This window comes from Hypanus sabinus, chromosome 30 (assembly GCF_030144855.1).
Source record: "Hypanus sabinus isolate sHypSab1 chromosome 30, sHypSab1.hap1, whole genome shotgun sequence".
Lineage (NCBI taxonomy): Eukaryota > Metazoa > Chordata > Chondrichthyes > Myliobatiformes > Dasyatidae > Hypanus > Hypanus sabinus.
Window position 1 is genome coordinate 30,567,654 of NC_082735.1, and position 22,094 is coordinate 30,589,747.

The 22,094-nt window shown below is 41.2% G+C and overlaps 1 protein-coding gene across 1 annotated transcript in view; it reads right to left on the reverse strand.

The window, feature by feature from the left end:
• The window catches only part of LOC132383503 (runt-related transcription factor 3-like), a 203,313-nt gene that overhangs the window by 69,663 nt on the left and 111,556 nt on the right, over positions 1–22,094 (reverse strand). The window contains exons 3-5 of the mRNA XM_059954537.1: positions 16,247–16,500; positions 14,521–14,677; positions 8,056–8,160 (exon numbers count right to left, since the gene is read on the reverse strand). Coding sequence (XP_059810520.1) covers positions 8,056–8,160; positions 14,521–14,677; positions 16,247–16,500 — 516 coding nt within the window. The remainder of the gene's footprint in view (positions 1–8,055; positions 8,161–14,520; positions 14,678–16,246; positions 16,501–22,094) is intronic.

The window sequence follows — 22,094 nt, forward strand, 5'->3', positions numbered from 1 at the left end:
AAAAATCAGCTTTTCATCATTGTCCACATTTTAGGATTACCTTTAACAGGAGTCTCAGCTTTGTTTAACCTCTGCTGTACATTTCAGATGACCCAGTAGGTGGGAATTATCAGCCAAACGTACAAGTAAATAAAAGTGGTGTCCGCTGAGGACACAGGCTTCTGAGATTCACAAACAGGATTGAAAGATGAATAGTGATTGACCGTTAAATTCTGGCAAAAAAATCATAGTTGTGTTTAATGAAAAGTGTTTCTGTATAACTAGGTTTGTAGGGATTTTGTGCTGAGGCATTGCCTTTTAATCATAGATTCCAAAAGGAGTGAAAAAAATGCAATTTAGATCTAGATTTAGATTACATTTATTTTTCCATTTTATTGCGACTGAAGTAGTTATTGTTCCCCTCTAAATCCTCGCTTCTAAGCACCATATCCTAAATAACATTAAATGAGGTTTGGTGGAGGAGGCTTGCACTGGGCATTAGAACATTAGGACAGACCATCTGGACAAAACAGGCCCTTGTTCATTTTGTTCTGTAAATTCGAGTGCTCTCCTTCCCCACCCCCCCTACCCCCCCCCCCCCCCCCCCGGACATTTTAGGTCTTGAAATCTGTGGGTAGATCTTTCCTCAGCCATCTTGATGATGGATCTCAGCCCGAAATGTTGACTGCTGGCTTCTGTAGATGCTGAGTTCTTCCTGCATTTTGTGTGTGTTACTGTAGACCTTTCCCCTTGTATTTTATGCTCTGCAGCTCAATATACTGTGTAGATTTTGAGGGCATGCCTGGGTCTTAATGAAACAAAACTGATTGCAGGTAAGGTGGAGAGGGACTTCATCATTGCAATGTCTCAAGCTGTTTTGAGGAGCTCCTGAGAGATTTCTGCTCCTCTAGCTCCCACACAATAATAAACTAGTGCCTTACCTGTTCAACTCCTCCACCACTGTAGAACACTAACTGAAACTGTGTATAGTCTGCACAGCACATATTCTTTGACTCGAATCCTAAAACAGCAGTCCAGATCTGATGTTCGTTCGAGGACCTCTGTCTACCTATTGAAATAGTCCAAAGTGAGCAGATTTTGGGGAAGGCTGCCTGCCAGGCCAATCCCGACTGTTGGAACATTGCTAATTGCAGGCAACCTTACAATATCAGGTTTGACCACACTTGGAAGACTGTTTGATGCTGCGGAATTTGCTGAGTTTGCAGACACATCTTCAGTGTGCAGTTTCTCTCTGGGAATGCTCATGTTTCTATAGGCCCCAGTTTACTTGCTTCAGTCCTGATTGGCTACCCCTTCAGTTAACCTTTGAGTTACATTGGCCTGTGTTTCTTTGGTCCTTTAGGGCTTGTAGATGGCAACTATTTCAATACATTTGTTTGTGGAGTTATCAGAAGAGAACCATGCTTCCAAAATTTCTTGGACCTTGCTTCATGTTTGGTTGTGCCAGAACCTACCGCATGGTCCCAATTAAAGTGGTGTCCTTCTCGGTCTTCAAGATCGGTGACAGTGGATCATGTCACCGTACTGTTTGTGTTAGCGGACCGAAAAGCTTGAGCATGTAGATATTAAGAAAGAGGATGTGCAAGTCACCAGAACCGGATGAGATGTACCCCAGGCTACTGTGGGAGGTGAGGGAGGAGATTGCTGAGCCTCTGGTGATGATCTTTGCATCATCAATTGGGACGGGAGAGGTTCTGGAAGATTGGAGGGTTGCAGTCGCTGTTCCGTTATTCAAGAAAGGGAGTAGAGATAGCCCAGGAAATTATAGACGAGTGAGTCTTAATTCAGTGATTAGTAAGTTGATGGAGAAGATCCTGAGAGGCAGGATTTATGAACATTTGGAGAGGCATAATATGATTAGAAATAGTCAGTGAAAGGCAGGTCGTGCCTTACGAGCCTGATTGAATTTGAGGATGTGACTAAACACATTGATGAAGGAAGAGCACTAGATGTAGTGTATATGGATTTCAGCAAGGCATTTGACAAGTTACCTCATACAAGGCTTATTGAGAAAGTAAGGATGCATGGGATCCAAGGGAAAATTGCTTTGTGGATGCAGAACCGGCTTGCCCACAGAAGGCAAAGAGTGGTTGTAGACAGGTCATATTCCGCAAGGAGCTCGGAGACCAGTGATGTGCCTCAGGGATCTGTTCTGGAACCCCTACTCTTTGTGATTTTTATAAATGACCTGGATGAGTAAGTGGAGGGATGGGTTAGTAAATTTGCTGATGACACAAAGGTTGGGGATGTTGTGGATAGTGTAGAGGGCTGTCAGAGGTTACAGCGGGACATTGATAGGATGCAAAATTGGGCTGAGAAGTGGCAGATGGAGTTCAACCCAGATAAGTGTGAAGTGGTTCATTTTGGTAGGTCAAATATGACAGCAGAATACAGTATTAATGGTAAGACTCTTGGCAGTTTGGAGGATCAGAGGAATAGTGGGGTCTGAGTCCATAGGACATTCAAAGCTGCTGTGCAGGTTGACTCTGTGGTTAAGAAGGCATACGGTGCATTGGCCTTCATCAATCGTGGGATTGAGTTTAGAAGCTGAGAGGTAATGTTGCAGCTATATAGGACCCTGTTCATAGAAACATAGAAAATAGGTGCAGGAGTAGGCCATTTGGCCCTTTGAGCCTGCACCGCCATTCAGTATGATCATGGCTGATCATCCAACTCAGAACCCTGTACCTGCTTTCTCTCCATACCCCCTGATCCCTTTAGCCACAAGGGCCATATCTAACTTCTTAAATATAGCCAATGAACCGGCCTCAACTGTTTCCTGTGGCAGAGAATTCCACAGATTCACCATTCTCCGTGTGAAGAAGACCCCACTTGGAGTACTGCGCTCATTTCTGGTTGCCTCTGTGGAAACCACAGAAAGGGTGCGGAGGAGATTTACAATGATGTTGTCTGGATTGAGGAGCATGCCTTATGAGAATAGGTTGAGTGAACTCGGCCTTTTCTCCTTGGAGCGACAGAGGATGAGAGGTGACTCTGTGGTATATAAGATGATGAGAGGCATTGATCGTGCAGACAGTCAGAGGCTTTTTCCCAGGGCTGAAATGGCTAACATGAGAGGGCACAGTTTTAAGGTGCTTGGAAGTAGGTACAGAGGAGATGTCAGAGGTAAGTTTTTTACGCAGAGAGTGGTGAGTGCGTGGAATGGGCTGCCGGTGATGGTGGTGGAGGTAGATACGATAGGGTCTTTTAAGAGACTCCTGGACAGGCACATGGAGCTCAGAAAAATAGAGGGCAATGGGTAACCCGAGGTAATTTCTAAGGTAAGGACTTGTTTGGCACAGCTTTGTGGGCCGAAGGGCCTGTATTGTGCTGTAGGTTTTCTATGTTTCTATGTAAACAAGTTGAGAACATCCTGCCTGGCTGCCATAGTTTCTGTTGCCATCTCCACAGATGATCTGCACACCATATTGCTTTTGCCGGTTGAATTTACTGGAACCTTGGTTTTTTGAGACAAGTCTCCTTAAAGTCATTGTTAGCTTGTGAGTGATTGCGACAGCATGAGGTTCGAGCAGTCGAGCTGTTATTTTGAGATTTTCTTCACGCAGGGCAAGGCCACACGTTTCAGTGCACGTTAAGTAAGGTCTGCGCGACTTCCTCTCCTTGGCATCTCTGGATGAAATTCCAAGGATAGCCGCTGTTCTGGAGCACTCAGTAAATGTTTCTTTTCCCCTGGCCTGAAGTTTGCTGGTGCTGCAGTGTGTCTGTGCTCTTAAATAATATTGCATTCAGTTCTTGTTGCCTCATCATAGAAAGGACATGGAAGCTTTAGAAAGGGTGCGGAGGAAATATACTAGGATATTGCCTGGACTAGAGGGCATTACTTTTGAAGATAGGTTGACAAGCTTGGGTTTTTCCTCTGAGAAGTGAAGGAAGTTGGGAGGTGACTTTACAGAGGTGTCCAAGTTAATAAGAGATCTAGAGCAAGCAGGTAGCCTGAGGCATTTTCCTGGGTGGAAGTGGTTAATAGAAAGGGGCATAGTTTTAAGGTTATTGTAAAAAAGTATAGGATGAATGTCAGAGGTGAACGCTTTACAGAGTGGTGGGTGCATGCAGTGCCCTGCCAGAGGTGGTGGCAGAGGCAGATACATTAGGGGCATTTAAGAAACTTTTAGATAGGCATATGAATGACAGAAAAATGGAGGGCTACGCAGGAGGGAAGGGTTAGATTGATCTAGGAGTAGGCTAAAAGGTCAGCATAATGTTGTGGGCCGAAGGGCCTGAGCTGTGCTGCCAGGTTCTATATTCTGTGTTCTACTTCAACACCTCCTGCTCTACCTCCAATCTCAGGGCCGCATCTGCAAGATGCCTTACCTTCTTGTTCATCCCCTATGCTAACAATCTGCAGGCACTGAAAGCCAAACTTAGTGTTACTGAATCAATACCTTTCATCTTCTTTACTGCCCGTTTGATGTCTGAGCTGCTAGCCCAGGTCTTTCACCTGAGGCTTCTCAATTAAAGTAAATAGACAGGCCTTCTGCTGTAATAACTGCACTTTATCAAAATCTATAATTAATGTATGCTGAAACATTAGATAAGAGGTAATGTATTTATAATGATAAATTAAATGGTATTTATGCATTTATTTATTTGTTTATTGAGATATGGCGTGGAGTAGGCCCTTACAGCACTTCAAGTCGCGACACTCAGCAATCCCCAGACTTAACCCTAGCCAAATCATGGGACAATTTTACAATAACCGATTAACCTACCAACCAGCGCGTCTTCGGACTGTGGGAGGAAACCAGAGCACCTAAAGGAAACCCACGCGGTCAGCGGGAGAATGTACAAACTCCTTATGGTCTGCGGTGGGATTTGAACCTGAGTCGCCGGTACTAACCTCTAGGCTGGCATGCCGCCCTATTGTTTCTGGTTGTTGGGGAAGCCAAGATAAGATTTGCAATGTTGTTGCTGGGTGGGAGACTTTGTGTTATGAAAACAAAAACTGGGACTGTGAGGTAGTCTATGTAATGATCTTTTTTGAACAGGGATTTCCAACCTGGGGTCCATGGATCCCTTGCTAAATCTTATTGGTCTATGGATTAAGAAATGTTAGGAATCCGTGGTTCAGACAAATCTGGGCCAAATGAGACTAGCATGGGAATGTATCTTGGTTGGAATCAACTAGTTAGCCAAAGGGCCTCTTTCTACATCACATAACTCCAATCTTCGAGTTACGAATCTATCTCTTCATCTTATAGACACAACTCTTCTTGATCACGGTGATCATTTTTAAAGGTGCTACTCTCAGATGTAGCCAGGGTCCCTTTGAAACTTCCTTACCGTCTCATAAGACACTGAAAACGCATCTGACAGTCTGCTAGTTCCTTTTCCATAGCTGGAACTTAGTCACGCAGAGTGGACCTTGTTACTTGAATATACCCATTCATAGAAAGCTTGAGTTAAATAATTAATGCTAATTGTAGAATTGATCTTCAGTGGCAATTAGTCAGGAATGAACACCTGTCCAATAGTCACAATGTCATTTATGTTTGATTATATGTGGAAAAGCGTTGTACTGCCTTCAAATCTAACAAATCACTCAGTATTTCTCTTCCACAATAGAACAGAGGAAATTTCACTTTTTAAAAGAAAATCTTGAGGGATTGAGTGTTATTTTGCATGGCCAGCCCAGTGATAATTCAGATTGGTGAAATCAGATGCCTTTATTGGAGTCTTTACACCCCAGTGAGTGAAGCTGTAGAGAACTTTCCAGATTATCTCCTCAGTTATAATTCTGTCATAACTGAGGAACATTAATGAATGAAATTTTCTCATCTATGCCCACACACGCCGATCGTCCTTTTGCACAAAAATCAAGTTCTTTCATAAGTTTATTTAGAGATACCACGTGGAACAGTCCCTCCCGGCCCCTCGAGTCGTGTTGCCCAGCAACTCACCTATTTAACACCAGCCTAATCACAAGATAATTTACTATGGCCTTTTAAGCCACTAAAGTTCAAAATAAATTTATTATCAAAGTACATACAGTCTATGCCATCGTATACAACCCTTTGGACTGAGGGGTGAAACCAGAGGACCTGGAGAACGTACAAACTCGTTACAGTTTGTGCCGGAATTGAACTCCGAACTCTGACCCCCTGCGCTGTAACTGCGTTGCGCTAACTGCTATGCTACTGCAGCACCCTACAGTCCCACACAATAGTGGGACTACCAAAACAAATCTTCTTCAGAGCTTCCTTTGTGCTGACAAGGTGACTTTCAAAGTTATTTTCTTATTCCTTCCCAAATTGTGTTATATTCAGACTTGATTTTTAAAAACAATGGACTCAATCTTTTATTTAATATTTTCAAATCTTCATGAGTGATGCAACCAAAGATTGGGCTGTGTGTCATATCCATGGTCCTCTGAGGTATATTACCAATACTAATTTGATTTAAAGTTAATCTATATATAGCTGGCACCATAAAACGGAACTCTTTCCAAATGTTTGCTACTGGGCTCTACGTTACTAGAGCATACACAGAGCAGAATGGCTAAACACTTTTTCCTGAAGAAGGGTCTTGGCCCAAAATGCCAACTGTTTATTCAATTTCCATAGATGCTGTCTGACCTGCTGAGTTCCTCCAGCATTTTGTGTGGGTTGCTCTGGATTTCCCTCCAACCTCATCGTAGGGTTTAGAGGCTAGCGTGCCTTAATGACCCAGAGAGCTATGTTGGCTGGAGTCAGGGCTTTACGCTTTGACTCTTGGTAGACTCACCCATGCCAAACAGGTCAAAGGGTAGAGGCCAGACTACGTGGCCCACCAGTCCTCCAGGTTTGGGGGTTTGGCTCAGGGCTAACAACCATGACTGGTCAAACAAAACTGTTAGGGAAACAGCAATGGAGAAACCTTCAACATCTGAGTGTGACGATGGTCTTGTCTCCACCCTGGATGTGCATGACTGACAGTAGTGAAAACTGAGCTACTGACACAATGAAGGAAGCCCTGAACTCCACCAGAGATGGTCCTTCATTGCTGCCCTAAACACCAGTGGTGTAATGGGCAGTAGGTGCTCTGGATTTACAGCATCTGCAGAATCTCTTACGTTCATGTTTCCTTTTCTAAAAAAAATTCTAACAAAATTATACTTTAGATGTGATCCTGTATCTTTTCCAGTGTAGGTCGTACTCCCTATTTGGCTGTTCATGATGCCTAATTCTTTGATATCAGTTCCTGGTTCTTTGATTACTAGGAACTACCAATAAAAAGAGTACTGCCCAGTTAGTAAATACACTACGAGATTCCACAGTTCAGATCCTTACAGAGGAGGCAGAACATTTCTGTGGCCTACCATAACTGCAATGAGATTTGAAAACCTGTTTCCATTTCATCCTTGGATCAGAAGCCTTGTTTGAAAAGCACAACCGTTTCTAAACCCTGAACATATGGGGGAGACATAGCACATATGCCTCTTCCAAGACTGTAGTTTGCAAAGTTCCAAGCTGGCAAAACAACCCCCATAAAATCTTCTATTTCATTTCCTTCTATTTATTTACTGATAGTACGTAAATGACTCCACATAAGGACTAAATATTTTTGAATGCAAATGCTCGTGGGATGCACATGCCATGTCTGATTACACACAAGACTGAGCATCAGTATCTCTCTGCAGCAAGGTACAGTAGCCGAGAATACAAGTCGCTCAGCGCATTGGGCGAAGTACTGTTTTTCCAGATGTAGACTCTCTTTAGCTATTAAATTCTTATAGTTCCATATCTTCAGCATCAGTTGCATTTTTTAGCACTGTGTTTGCCCACTTGTAAGTTAACTGCTGCAATTAATTAATACTGCTTTGAAATGGCTGTTAATCCTGCCATGAATGCTCTCCATGTTATCGTATTTAAGTTTTCCGAGTAAATACATACTAATTGATATCTCTACGCAGCGCAGCTCTGCAATTACATTGAAAGCAATGAATAAACCTATTCATGAGCAGTAATTGCTGCTGATTAAAGCACCAATCTCAGATGATAATTAATGCTGAATGAATGTATTCTATGTTTGATATTTGTAATATGAGTTTTGACTTACTGCGTGGCTCTCTGGGTCCGTCAACAGTGACTTTAATGGCTCTGTGGTAGGTGGCAACTTGAGGAGGACTGGTGAATACAGTGATTGTCAGTGTGAAGCTTTTACCTACAAGGGAAGAAATAGAAAATATTGTTTATTTTACCGTGTTTCTGCCAGACATGTCAAACATTGCAGACTGGAGAGGAAAGGGAACAGGAGGAGGGGGAGAGGGGGTGGGGGGGGGGGAGAAACCTTCCTGATGCAGAGGGGCTTAACCATCCACTGCTGACTTTACCTTTTGAAAGCAAAATAAATCTTATTATGAGGAAAAAACGTTCTTGCTGCATTTGATTTGCTTCTGATAGTAAGGTTTCACTTCTATGGAACCACATCTTCTGAGATAGGGAGCAGTGAACTTGCCCTACAACTCCTTGCTTCCAAAATGCCCCATGGCGCCAGCAAAAGATCTCTATAGCTTCCAAAGCATTTCCAAATGTGGTGGCTGGTGCATTGAATAATTGTGTTAAACTTTTTTTTTTGTTTTAAATGGAATGGGTATCAGTGAAATAAAATGATTAATTCTGAGGCTTTTTTTAAAAAATCAAGTCTATTTTCTCCACTTTAACCCAGCACACCTGTCATTCATACCACAATCAGTAATGTGAGATATGCCTGGCCGCTTATTCTGTAGCTGTCGTTACCAACTCTTCGCAGTCTGTTACATTGAGGTCAGATGTAAACGCAGGAATGTTGGCTCAGTGTGTCCTTTTGCCATAAGGGCATACCTATAAACACAGGGGAATCAAGCCTCAGCCCTAAGAATCGATATGTTGCCCAGTAACGAGCAAAAACTAAGAAGCACCTGCAACCTTGAGAGCAAAAAAAAATAAATCTTCTGGTCAGGTTCATAAAGTTGTTGGTATTGTGGTTCGAACCACAAGTGTCAACACTAATTGTACATGCCTTTTGGGAGTGTCTTGAAGTAATTCCTCGTTTTCCCGCATTTCTCACCTGTCATCTTCTCCGGGTCAAAACCTCTGCCTAACTGCTCTGAGGGTGCATATTCACCTGAAGGAATATAGGCGTCTCACTGCCACCTTCTCGGGGTCAGTTAGGGATGACTATGAATCGTGGCCTCATCCCATGAGAGAATTTGAAGATGATTTCATACTAGATTAATAGCACTGTAAAATACTGTGCAGAAGAATGCACAGTTAATGAGGTGATACCCTTTCATCAACAATATTAAAACCAAGTGTGGGAATTACTTTTGCACAAATAAATTATCCAAAAATTCACATGAACTAAGATTACAGTATGAGCATGTCAAGCATTTCATTCTATTCCTTTATTTAACTCTACATCTCATTTTTACTGAATATAGACTCCTAAAAAAATGTGAAGGGAATTTTCAAATGAAGGAGGAATAGTTCATCAAATATTGTCCGATTATTGATCGGGAGTCTTTCTTTTTTGTCATTTAGAAAACCATTCTTTGAAAGCAGGTAGTGTTGGGTTAGCACAACGCTTTACAGTACTAGTGGCCCAGGTTCAATTCCCGCCGCTGCCTGTGAGGAGTTTGTACGTTCTCCCCATGACCATGTGGGTTCCCCCAGGTGCTCCGGTTTCCTCCCACAGTCCAAAGAGGTACCAGTTGGTTGGTTAATCTGTCATTGTAAATTGCCCTCTGGTTAGGATAGGGTTAAAATGTGGGTTGCTGGGCAACACAGCTTGAAGGGCCGGAAGGGCCTGTTCTGTACTGAATCTCAATAAGTAAAGAAAGAAAGAAATAAGCTAACAGATAAGGGTGGAGAATAAGCCTTTATACTACAAACTACTGTGCTATGGAGCAAGGAATAATCAGGTGACCTTTCTCAAATGGGGCATTTGGGAGTGAGTAGGTGAATATCAGCCCTACCTGGCTTTTACAACCAAGAAACACCAGGGTAAAATCAGTTTTACTGACTCAGTGATATTTCAGGCTGGCATAACCTATAAAAACCTTTGCAATTAATAAAGGGAGTGGACAGTGAGGATGGAATCATTCATTTAATCCAAGGCTGCAGAATTTACACAGCAATATTACAGCATTTCAATGGCCCAGCTGGTATACTTTTTAAATGACATTTCAGATGCTTTTTTTTAGACTTTCAGGTTCAAGTTCAAGTTGAATTATCACTCAACCATTCACAGAAATACACAAGCCAATTGGCTGGTTTTCTACCTGATTACAGGCGACACATAGAAAAAAACAACAGCTCCCTTTTTCATATTTAACAGCACCATGTCTTAAAAGAGTCAAATTTAAATTTTGATGTGGGCACTCAATTCTGTTCGACGTGGCACAGTGCTCAACCCTGTCCTGTGATGTGGTTCACTACGTATTATTGTTTTGGGACACCCTTGTGGTTCATTGTGAGAAGTGGAATCAAACTAGCATTCACCTTATTAATAATATTATTCCACTCTAAATCTCTATAGTTAGATTTATCACATCAGTGCCTACTCGCAAACAGAAACATGCACATAGCTAGTTCAGCAGAGAAACATTTATTGGGCATCAGCTATCATAAGCCAGGGGCCGTAACTTTTAACTACATTATTGGCTTCCTCTTCAGTATTTTTACATAAGTATTAATAGCACCGGATGTTAGAATGGATGGAACCCACAACACGACAGTGAATAACCCCGAGTAGATCTCTAGATGACTTGGTGCAATTCAACTTGACCAAAGTGAAATTGAGCTTTTATATTGTTCATTAACAATGAAATGATGTTTCAGCTATCATTCCTGAATTGTGCCTAGCTTAACAGCATAACATCAAGAGCAATGCATACACAAAATGCAGTAGGAACTCAACACATTGGGCAGCTTCTATGGAGATGGAGACAGTTGAGGTTTCATGCTGAGACACTTCTTTGGGACTGGAAGGAAAGATGGGAGATGCCAGAATAAAAAGTTGGGGGAAGGAGGCTAACTAGAAGGTAATAGGTGAAACCAGGTTGAGTAGGAAAGGTAAGGGGCTGGAGAAGGAGGAATCTGATTGGAGAGGAGATTGGAGTTTGTGTGAGTGTGTATGCTACTTTGGATTTGCAACATCTGTAGACTTCCCCCTGTTTAACATAACAGCTAGTCTCACTGTGAATTTGTTTTGAGTTGGTGCTGTGATAGCTTCTTCCAAAGTAAGTGCATGCAACATGGATTCCTAATCCAACATGGGACGGAGAGGAGGGAGGCAAACTTTTCAGAGAAAATACAGTTAAACCGTGTGCAATCAAAATTAATTAATTAGCAAATTTTATGGACTAATAATATTTTCAGTGCTACAGTGATTCACTCAACAGTTCACTTAATCTCATCTGCAGTTATGCATTTGTTAAGTTGTGGTCAAAAAAAGGACTACACTCAATAGAATTTGGTTACTATTTTTGTCACAATACAAAATATGTCATATAATCATCACCCATCAAATATGATTCATTAATGTATTCAAGTAATTATCTTAGAATTCATTTAAATAAAATATTTTGCAGTAGCTATGTTTATTACCCAATGAATAAGATAGGCTGTAAGATTGCAGTTCTCATTGTTTTTAATATAACATTTTAGTCTGTACTATAAGGTGGGTGCTAATGTAGCAGATTTCTGTGGAGCTAGGAGTGGAATATTTCCTGGAGACAGATATATTCTAACAGAATGGTGTTTCTCATAAGGTCTCCATGAATATTGGCTTACTCAAGTAATAAGAGAATAGTATTAGTTTGTGCCAACAGTAATACTGCCAAAATTTAAAACAGGACCAAGATACTTACTGATGGAATATATTAGAGTGAGTCAGATTCCAGTGCAATTTTAATTGTTTATGTTATGTGCAACTGGATCTTCATTTGGAATGAAATTAAAAGAATCAGTAAACTTAGGAAATTAAAGATTTGTTTTAATTGTCAAAGCTGAAGACTGCACAAATAATTATTCTTGTTTTCTATGTAAAAGACCGTTTTGAATCAACTTTGATTTTGCAAAATGAAACCCATTCTCAAGCCAATAAATTATGAACCATTACGAAAAACTTTAATATGCAGATTTAACTGACTATTTAAACTTTGTTTTGCTATTGTGTATATTACACAACGGCAAGTTAGGAGTATGGTCTTTGCCTGGGGCTTGTTTTTTGATAAGTTGGTAATTGTCATGTTCAAATGGTACAATTATATAACTAAATAAATTATTTGAAATATGCTTTCATCTAAATTTATTTTCCCCTTTGGAATAAAGTACTCTTTAATGAGTAACACCTGCTGAATATTACCAACTCATTAAAAATTAATCTCTTTTGCATATCCATGGGATATTGTGTTCTTTTGGGGGAAGATATGCCATCTTCTGAGACAATTGTGAGTTGTGAAAAATACTGTTTAAAATTATCAACTGTTTAATGTGCATCAATGAACGTCCACAGACTGCAGCCTTGAACAGATTTGCATTCTGTTTGTCCAAAATTATTCTTACAGTTTAATTTTATTGTACCTTCCATAGATGGGAAGGCTGTGATTTTATTATATATTTGTCTGCAAAATATAAATACATTTTTATATCAGTGATAGCCTTAAAATATTACGCAATAAATAGCTTTTTAAACATTATCCCAGAATTAAATTGTAATTGTCAAAACTGAAAAGTCCAATTTATGAAAAAAATATAGACAGGTGTTTCTCATTATGTGAATGGAAAAATTAGATACTGGTGCCATCAGTCACTTTTTAAACCCAAGTGTTTCTTTGAATGAAAAGCTGATAAACAGCAGAGGCGGAACAAGAATGTGTGTACCAGTTGTTAAGAAGTTAAAGCAGCCTCATTTTCAACTTCACATTCGCCAGGGTGTGATATAAAAATATCTTCCCTGGAACAATTGGTTAGTGAAAGGGTACTACCTACAGATTTTTTCTAATGTTTCACAACAATGTGTTCTTGCAGTTAATAAAACATTGCCTTTCCAGTTTAATTGCTTTCTGCGCGGTGTTTACGATTCAGACGCAGTACCAATTTACTTCTGGCAACCAACCTTAATTCTTCTTGCATTTTGAAATCCCCCCCTGCTGAAAATCAAATCTTGCACGAGAAGAAATGCACAAGGACAGCAGAGTAAAGGCAATTAAAGGCGTCTTTAAAGTTTATGCACCTTTAAGGGCATCGAGGCTCTCACTTCGGACTGATATAATTGTGCAGCTAGGTTCGAGCCGCAATCCATTAATATTATTTAGGAAGCCCTGCAAATGAGTTACTGTGAGTGACGGGCCTTAGCTCTTTTTGAAGGCAAACGTTAACATTTGGTGCAAAAATGTGAACAGGTCAATTTCTGAATGAACAATTAGTTGTATCAACTGGTAACCGTTAAAGATAAGCGAAGCTTTCTTTCTGAAAGAGAACGGTGATAGCCTTCACGTGCATGATTTTCGATCAGATTAAAATTGGTTCGACTACTATAATAATTTTACAGGCTGAGACTATTTAAATAATTTCAATATTTTCCATTCATAATGAAAAGGGACGATTTATAGGTGATGACGCAGTCCGTTAATATAACTCTTCGCATCGAACGTCGTGCAGAATGTTTGAATAGAAACCATCTAACCAGCCCCAGGGTTACACGGGCTTTGTTCAAAGATGAAAGCGCGGTATTTAATATCACCCGCAATTATTGTCCCTTCCGTTTCACTAAAAAAAACAATACCTATTGGGTTTATCTATAATTACGATGTGGTTCAGCTGGATAAGCTACTACCGTCACCTTCCTCATTCATTCAGCAGTTGGGAGTTTTCAGAAAACCCTCGGAACAGGAGGAGAAGACTGAAGTGCTGGGGGTCCAAGCAAGTGATCAGAATTCGCTACAAAAAGTGCGAATAGTCCGGGTCCCTAGTAACGCTCAGGAAAGCCAACCTCTCGGATTCTGATCAATTCAACTGACCAACAAAACACACACACAAAGATCGACAAAACGGTCAAATAAAGATCAATTTCAGATCGGATGTTTCGTTTTGTTTACAGTGGATTCTTTTCCCCCCACATAGGAATCGGAACAAATAGAATTGCTGAAAGGCACATAATTCGTGCAAAAGCGATCATTTATTTTAACGTCTTTTTATTGTAAGCAGATAAATGAAAAGATTTAATTATATTTAAAATACCAAATGAACAATGTGAGGATGGTTAGGAGAGATTTGTCAGAACTTTGTGTCGTCACAGATCTTCGAATCAGAGAATATATACCGTAAGATCAAATGATGATATGAAATAACGCTAGACAATTTTAAATATTCTAATCTGGGGAAGAAAGTGCGTAGAATAGCTATCCACTGATGTGAAAACAGAAACAACTGAAAATAATTCCCTGTTGCGGTGATCTAGTGTTGAGGAAAACGAGGTTACTTTAACCCCGAACACCCAGAAACCGCAAAAAGCACTTGGTGTTACTGGTGTAAATACCTCGTCCGCTTCTTCCCACAAATCTGAGGTCGTTAAATCGGGCAACCGTGTTCTTCATCACAGCCGAAGCGTTCCGGAGCTCCGCAGAATAATTTTCATCGTTCCCGGCCATCACAGTGACCAGGGTTCCGTCCGGAACGTCCCCGAGAGCCACAACCTGCAAGACCGAAGCACGGGGGTGAGGCACTTCGGAAAGAAGGAAACTCTGCCCACACAACTAAACTCTGACACTCAGACAGCTACAACGAAATAAAATTAACGCCAATTACAAACTAGAGCAGACAATTTAATCCTAACGGCACAGGCGGCAAATTGCACGTTGATATTTCAGGCATACTGACGAACCTATGCATTTTTCTATATGCACAGTTGCACTGGGATTAAACACTTATGAGTGTGTTGCTTGAATTTCCAGCATCTGCAGATTTCCTCCTGTTTGCTTATTAAACACAACTATGTGATTTTAGATGTTTGAATAAGAATTTCAGATTCAATTAGTGCATCCACTTGAGCACTATTGATGGTTTGAATGCATTGTATCTAGTTTTGAGTTTTATGGAAACGCTAACATCGTTATTCTGTGACATTGGACGGAGGGCTCAGATTAGTTTTTCAAAAAGCATTGCTGTTATATTAAACGACCTCTCCTTAGAATCGTTAACTTGTCTCTTTCGACTGACTGGTTATTGCATGGGGGAATATTGCTGAAAATCTACCTAAACCCTTTGAACGGTTCCTAAATATAAAGGCTAACTTGATCCACCTCAGTGTCTGGAATGTCCCCGCGCTAAACACAATTAGTTGTTTTATCTTTTCGTTTCTCAAATTGGCAGATATGCAAAATTCGAAAGTGCTGAATTTACGTGACCTTTTTTTTGTTCTGACTGTGCCGAAGATAAGATGTTCACGGGCAAATTTCAACCTTTTTTACCCCCCTCTCACGCCGTGGTTTGAGTATTGCATTCGCGGTGATATTTTTACACCGCTCAAGGCGACTTTTTCCGATTATAAGATCTGTTGGGGTGTTCAGCTTAGTGTAGGGGCCATTGAATAATAGTGAGATGATGAATTATAATAATTTAATCCTTTGCAAGATTTATTTAAATCTTAAAATGTCTAACAAAACTGTTAGAATCGGCGATGGTCTTGCCCGTCTTGTTAAGTAGATTGGGTGCCTTCAGCAATACATCATGGACAAGAGTGAATATGAACCCCACGTTATTCCCTGTTATGTAAGAGGGTCAAATTTTGTTTGAAAACCCTTTTCTAAGACCCTTAGGGACATTATTTTTATGTTAAGGAGCAATACGAGGACTGGCGGCGTTCTAATGCCGGTGTATAAATTAACATCACCCCAGACAGACAATGGGCACGTTATATTCCAGTGTTATGCATATGCGGTGTAGACAAATTATATTTTGTTGCATTGCCAAATTATTAATGTATTAGAGACGAAAGTTGTGTAATGTTTACAAAACACATTTTCGCCTCAGAAGCTCAGATTAGTTGAAGCTTAATTAGCACGGGCTGTGGAACATAAGCAAAATCCTTATTTTGATGTTTATAGCGCCATTGCGAAGTTTTAAGTGACCTCTGTGGATGATAATACTCTTTTCAATATTGTATCCTACACACAGTTACACCGACCTGCGGCGGTTGTGGTTGTGCGGCAGGAACTTTCCCAATTTGACAACACACACAAAAAAAAAGTTTCAAAGATACTGACCTTAAATGCCACAGGCAGTGTCTTGTTACACCTCCAGTGGGAAGGCAGCACCGAGCAGAGGAAGTTGGGGCTGTCAGTCCGGACTAATTCGCCAGCGTGATCCTGCAGGACATCTACCACCGTGCGGTTCTCAGGCCGGATTCGGGACAACCCTGTCGGGTTGGGCTGAGTCAGTGACACTGGTTCGCTCATCTTCCCCGAGCTGGACGTCAGCGTTGTGGAGGGAGGAGTGAAGCGCCTGCTAGTGCTGGGATCTACGGGAATACGCATCACAACACTCGGGTTAGAGGATAGCAACAAGGAGGTTTCAGACAACGGCGGTCAACCGCTTCAAACGGTGCTGCGGCTAAGTAACCCTGAAGATCTGTCTTAATTTGGAGGAAGTCTTTTCTCTCAAACTTAAAAAAAAATTCAACTCCTACGAACAACCTTGTATCTGAGCCGGTCAAACACAGAAGTAATCAGATCGCCTATCGAAATGTCCCTTCAGTCCGAATACCCAGAATTTGCCTCCTTCCTTTTTATTGATACACTGAATAGTCCATTTCTCCAGCTCATAGATCACTCGGAAGTATATGGATATCCGCACTTGGTGCCAAGACTTTCTGCAGACGATCTCAGTTTGTGGGCTTTTCAAGCCAGGAGTTCTTCAACTTCAAAGCAGCTCAACACAATCTCTCTTCATGTAGCTCGTGGTGATCATATCGTGAAGTCTTCACATCTAAGTCCACGCGCTGAGCCAACCCCAAGAGGCGACGATCACTTTCAGTATCACTGCAGGCTCCGTCAAAGTCTATCGTTGGACAGATATGGGCACCTCCAAACGCGCGCTAAAAAAAAGCTGGCGGTGCCGCGTTTCAAAGTAAAATACCGAAACGAAAGTTTTTTCTCTCTCTCTATTTCTCTCAAGGGCTGCAGTCTGCTAGAGGAACATCCGCGTTAATTGCTCAAATCCTTGGGTCTCTTTCAGAAAGTTTGCTCGCTTGCTGATTAAAGCAAGGAAGTGCGCTGAACTGCCAATATACGGTCTCCGTCACCTAACCTGAGAGGCGCTGCCACTGATTGACAACGCTTTCAGCCACTCGCGTCCCGCAGCCTTGTGCTCGAAATTCTGGCTGCCAATGAGAGCGGGTCTCGCCCTGCAGAAGGTTGTTCGGCCTTTAAGCCCCGCCCTATTCAGAACCTTAATGCATTTTTGCATTTTATTAATATGTTTACATAGCTGACAAAGCTTAATAAAAATACAAAGAGTACTTTCCTGGGGTATATATCGAAAAGCTGTTTACTTTGGGATATTTTATATTTTTACTAATATCAATAAGACCACTACAACTTTGGGGAAACAATAAATAGAGGAATTGGTCAGGCGGATGGGGGGGGGGGGTGGTGGTCGGTAATGCTATGGGATATATGGGTAGAATTATCTATGTGTGCATTTCAGTGACCTGAATACATTGAAAGCTTGCATATAGTTTTGTATATTCTTATAAGTAGCAGATCACGTTTGAATATGATCATACCTCCTTTACATAAATGTTACGGCAATGGTTCGAAGTGCCACTCAGCTGTAAATAAACTAAGTATAAATATTATAAACATGTATATGAAAGTCAGTGCATTTTAATACAGGGTATTGTATTTTTTAGTACAATGAAATGATTGTGGGCGTACCTTTAATAATTGACTGGCCGCCCTTCTCCATCAGAAGGGGGATCATTAAAGTGTCGTCATTGCAACCAGGAGACTACAAATTAAAAAAAAAACTAATGGATTTTATACGTGATGGAGAGGGGGTAGTTGGGACGAGTATAGAAGTTAGATAATTATTAGCATCCTCTCAGGAATGGGGCAAGAGGAGTTATTTATTGTTCGTTCAGAAAGCAAGCATTCACCACAGTCCATGGCGCCTTGAACTGACAGGCACACCACATTCGACTCTTTTGTGATTTCTTCAGTTTTATACAGACTCACCGGGCGCGTGATTACTAATTAAATATGATTCATTCATCTCAACATAGTTTGAAACCACGTAAAATAGAATTTCGTATCTTGCTTTATTAGAAAGGCTGGAATCAGATATTCCTCCCCTTCAAACAAAAGGATTGCTTTTATTTGGTTATCAGTTGGTCGGCATGGCGATTCTCCTTACAAAAATCACAACGCATTGCTTGTTCCAAATCGCCTGATCAACTTCCATAAAGAATAAATATCATTGCTATACTCAAGATAGATGCTCAAAATAATAAAACTGTCATCATAAATTCGACCAAAAAAAAACAACCGGCTTGCTTTTACACAACTCTTCCACGCCCCAGTTACACAATATTATGAAAGTCCGGGTATTGAAATATTCCATCAAAATTGCAGAAATCTTCATATAGAAACTCTAAACAAATAGTAGTTATATAAACGTTGGAGCTAATCTTAATAAAAAAACAAATTGCCGTCTCCCTATTTTCACTGAACGGGGAAGGTGAGTTTCATAAAGGGGGTGATAGTTCATCAAATCAAAATCAGCCCTTAAATGCAACACGTTTTATTATGCTCAACTAAAACTAATGTTTTGTTTTGCGGTGAATATCCACTGTGATTTCTTTCTGTAAATTCCGCTCAGTCCGCCCTGACCCTTTTAACCGATACAGGGTTTACAAAATATATAGCTCCTTGTTTCAAATGACAGGTAGGGATAGAAAATGGTGACAGATTGTTTGTTAAGTGCGGTGTAAGACCTGTCAATAACCTCCACCATAAAATACCCACAAGAATTTGCCATAAGCCGCGTGTTGACGGTGTTTGTTCTCAGCTGTATAGGGCACTGCTGCGATACCTGCAGAGAGGCGCTGAATTCAGAAGCTACTGGTCACTTTCATACACTGACCGGTTTTGATCATGTTTTCACCTGAAAATTACTGCACTGCGTTAAACTTCACGGCGACTTTTGTTTTAATGGCGCATCTCCATAGATGACAATATATGAAATAACAGACCTCTCGTGTGCCCCGTTTCCTCCAGTGATATTCTACACTCTAACAAATCCGCTCCTGGCTTTTATTCCCCAGTCACAAGGCGAATCCCCCCCCCCCCCCTCTCTTTCCTCGCTCAGCCAGGGCGCTCTACACCGGTTTTCTAAGAGAAGCAGAAGAGTCCATATTTCACCTAAAAGCAATACCTCTGTTTCTTTTTGGAGAATTCTAGTGCAAGACCGCCAACGAAATGTCTCAGGGGACGTTTTATTGATAATATAAACTAGGTTGAGGCGGTGGGACAGGAGTTCCTTCATGATTTAGAGCTTCAATGCATGGTATACCATGTTGGGTTTTCGTGGGACCACTACATAGCCACAACACGCCTCGTGTTTTTCAGTACTGTATAAGTGTATTTAACGAAAGCAAGTTTCCCTGCTAGAAATCACACACACCGATAGATGTCATTATTTCAGTGTTGTGAAACTAACACCTCAAAGCAGCCTCCTGCAACTTCCTCTAAAGATCCCTGAAAATCCGATTTCCCGCCCATTTTTGTTTTTGATTCTGAAGTGGTCGGATTAGATGTGGATTTATGACCATCCCGCAACGTATCAGATAATGTAGCTTGCTTACAAATATCTTCCTGTCTCGGAATGCGATCAGGATTTCCAACTTACTTAAAATTGATCTAAGAAGTGTTTGGATTTCAAATTAAGAACAATGAAATCGCTTCACTGGATTGATCGAGTAATTCCGCGCCGTTCAACCCTTTCGATTTCCAAATCCCCAGCTCTCTCTCCCTCTCCCTTTTCTAAACAATTCACACATATCACACTTTGTGGAAAAAAAATATTCCCTTTTACTGTATAACGTATATGTGATTTAGACTGGACAATTACTAGAAGCTTAGAATTAGTTCGCCGCCGTCAAGATCGGCATCTGAAATCTTTCCGACGTTCCCCAGTGCTTGGGACGGATCTGCAATTTATATCACAATCCCTTCCAGCATCAGCTCATTTTACCGGAGCCGGTGCCGATCCAAAACAGTTCGCACCAGCAATAACAGCAACAAACCCCTTTGGATTTTAAGCTTTTTAATTTAGAGATTAGATTTCAACATATTTTACCGTTTTAATTAGATAACACCTCCTTGGAAATGTTGCAAATTTACCAAAAAAAAAGTGTTAGTCCGAAAAGGAGATCTCTGTGCAGTCGGTAATTATATTTTAAGCAGATTTACACTTGAAGTAATTCTATGAGAAGTTGCTTTCGACAGAATGACAGCCGGCATGAGAACGACGCGGCCGTGTGCAAGAGCGCATTTCCTAAATGAGACAAGGTCCTTTGGTGTTCAATCGTTCGCGTCCAATGGCACAGTGCGGGCGCTAGTTGGCGCCTTCGTTGTATAGATTGATACCCAGTTGACCTGCGGAGGATTGAGGACTTGAGGCTGAAAGTAGACGCTTCTGCCACCACTCAGAGAGTGAAATTAGTGCCTTTGTCGATATTCAGTGTAAAACAGTTTTAAACGGCCGTTTTAGCACCTACTGTTTGGAGTTAATGTAGTCGAAAAATATACCTGTAGGTGAGATTCACACACGTACTTGAATTTCAGTTTTTTTTAACCTGCTGTGCGTGAAATACACATCGACACTATAAATCTCATATGCTATGTAAGTGACATATGCAGATTTCACTAGCAGTGCGAAAACATCGAAAAAATATCTATGAAGGGTCTCGGCCCGAAAGGACGACTGTCTACTCTTTTCCATAGATGCTGCCGGGCCTGCTGAGTTTCTCCAGCATTTTGTGTGTGTGTGTTGCTTTGGATTTCCAGCATCTGCAGATTTTCTCGTGTTTGTGAATCTCTGTCCTTGCTGGGCCAATGAACACAAATCACGCACTTACCTACGCTATTCATTTCTGAACTTCATTTCGTGGAAATTGATTGGTGGTTAAATTTCTTCGCGTGAGTGATAAGGAAATGCTGTTAACTGTACAGAATAGTGCAGTTATGTGTGTTTCGTCATCACCCAATTGATGGTTTCTTGTCTTAAATGCAGCACATTAAATGTAGCCAAGGCCAAACTAAAATTTATCAAAGTACATACATGTCACCATATACAACCCTGAGATTAATTTTCTTGTGGGCATACTCAATAAATCTATAGATTAATAACCATTACAGAATCGATGAAAGGCAGGCTAACTAGGGCGTTCAGCTAGGGAGGAGAGGACAACAAATTGCAAATACAAGAAGGAGAAATACTAATAACAAATAAATTAACAATAACATTCGAAGGTATGTGATGAAGAGCGCAGAAGTGAGTCCATTGGTTGTGGAAAAATTTCAATGATGGGGCAAGTGAAGTTGAGTGAAGTTATCTCCCTTTGTTTCAAGAGCCTGATGGTCGTGAGGTAATTAATGTTCCCGAACCTGGTTGCGTGAGTCCTGAGGCTCCCGTTCCTTCTTCCTGAATGTATTCGTTTAGATGAAAGGGTTGTCATGCACCCTGGAACCCACCACAGTTCCAAAGGGTTAGTGCACAGGGTTCGTTGATGATCTGCATAGACACAGCAGGACGAGTACCTTGCTGCCGTGCGGCGTGGCTCTCCAGCCGACAGCAGAGATTTAGCAAAACCGCCCAAGCAAACTCCGCACCCGGGCGGCAAATCCCGTAATCCACCATCCAATCCCACGTCAAACGGATAGTGGGATATGGGATTGTTTTCCCACTTAAACTCTCTATTCCTCGCCGCACCTTGGTGGGAGTTTGGGAGCATTAGAAAGCGGTCTTAGCGTAGACTCATTCTCCTTGTACTGACTGTCGTCGGACATCATCAGGGCAGCACGCGAATTAGATTAATTGGCCTGGGCATAG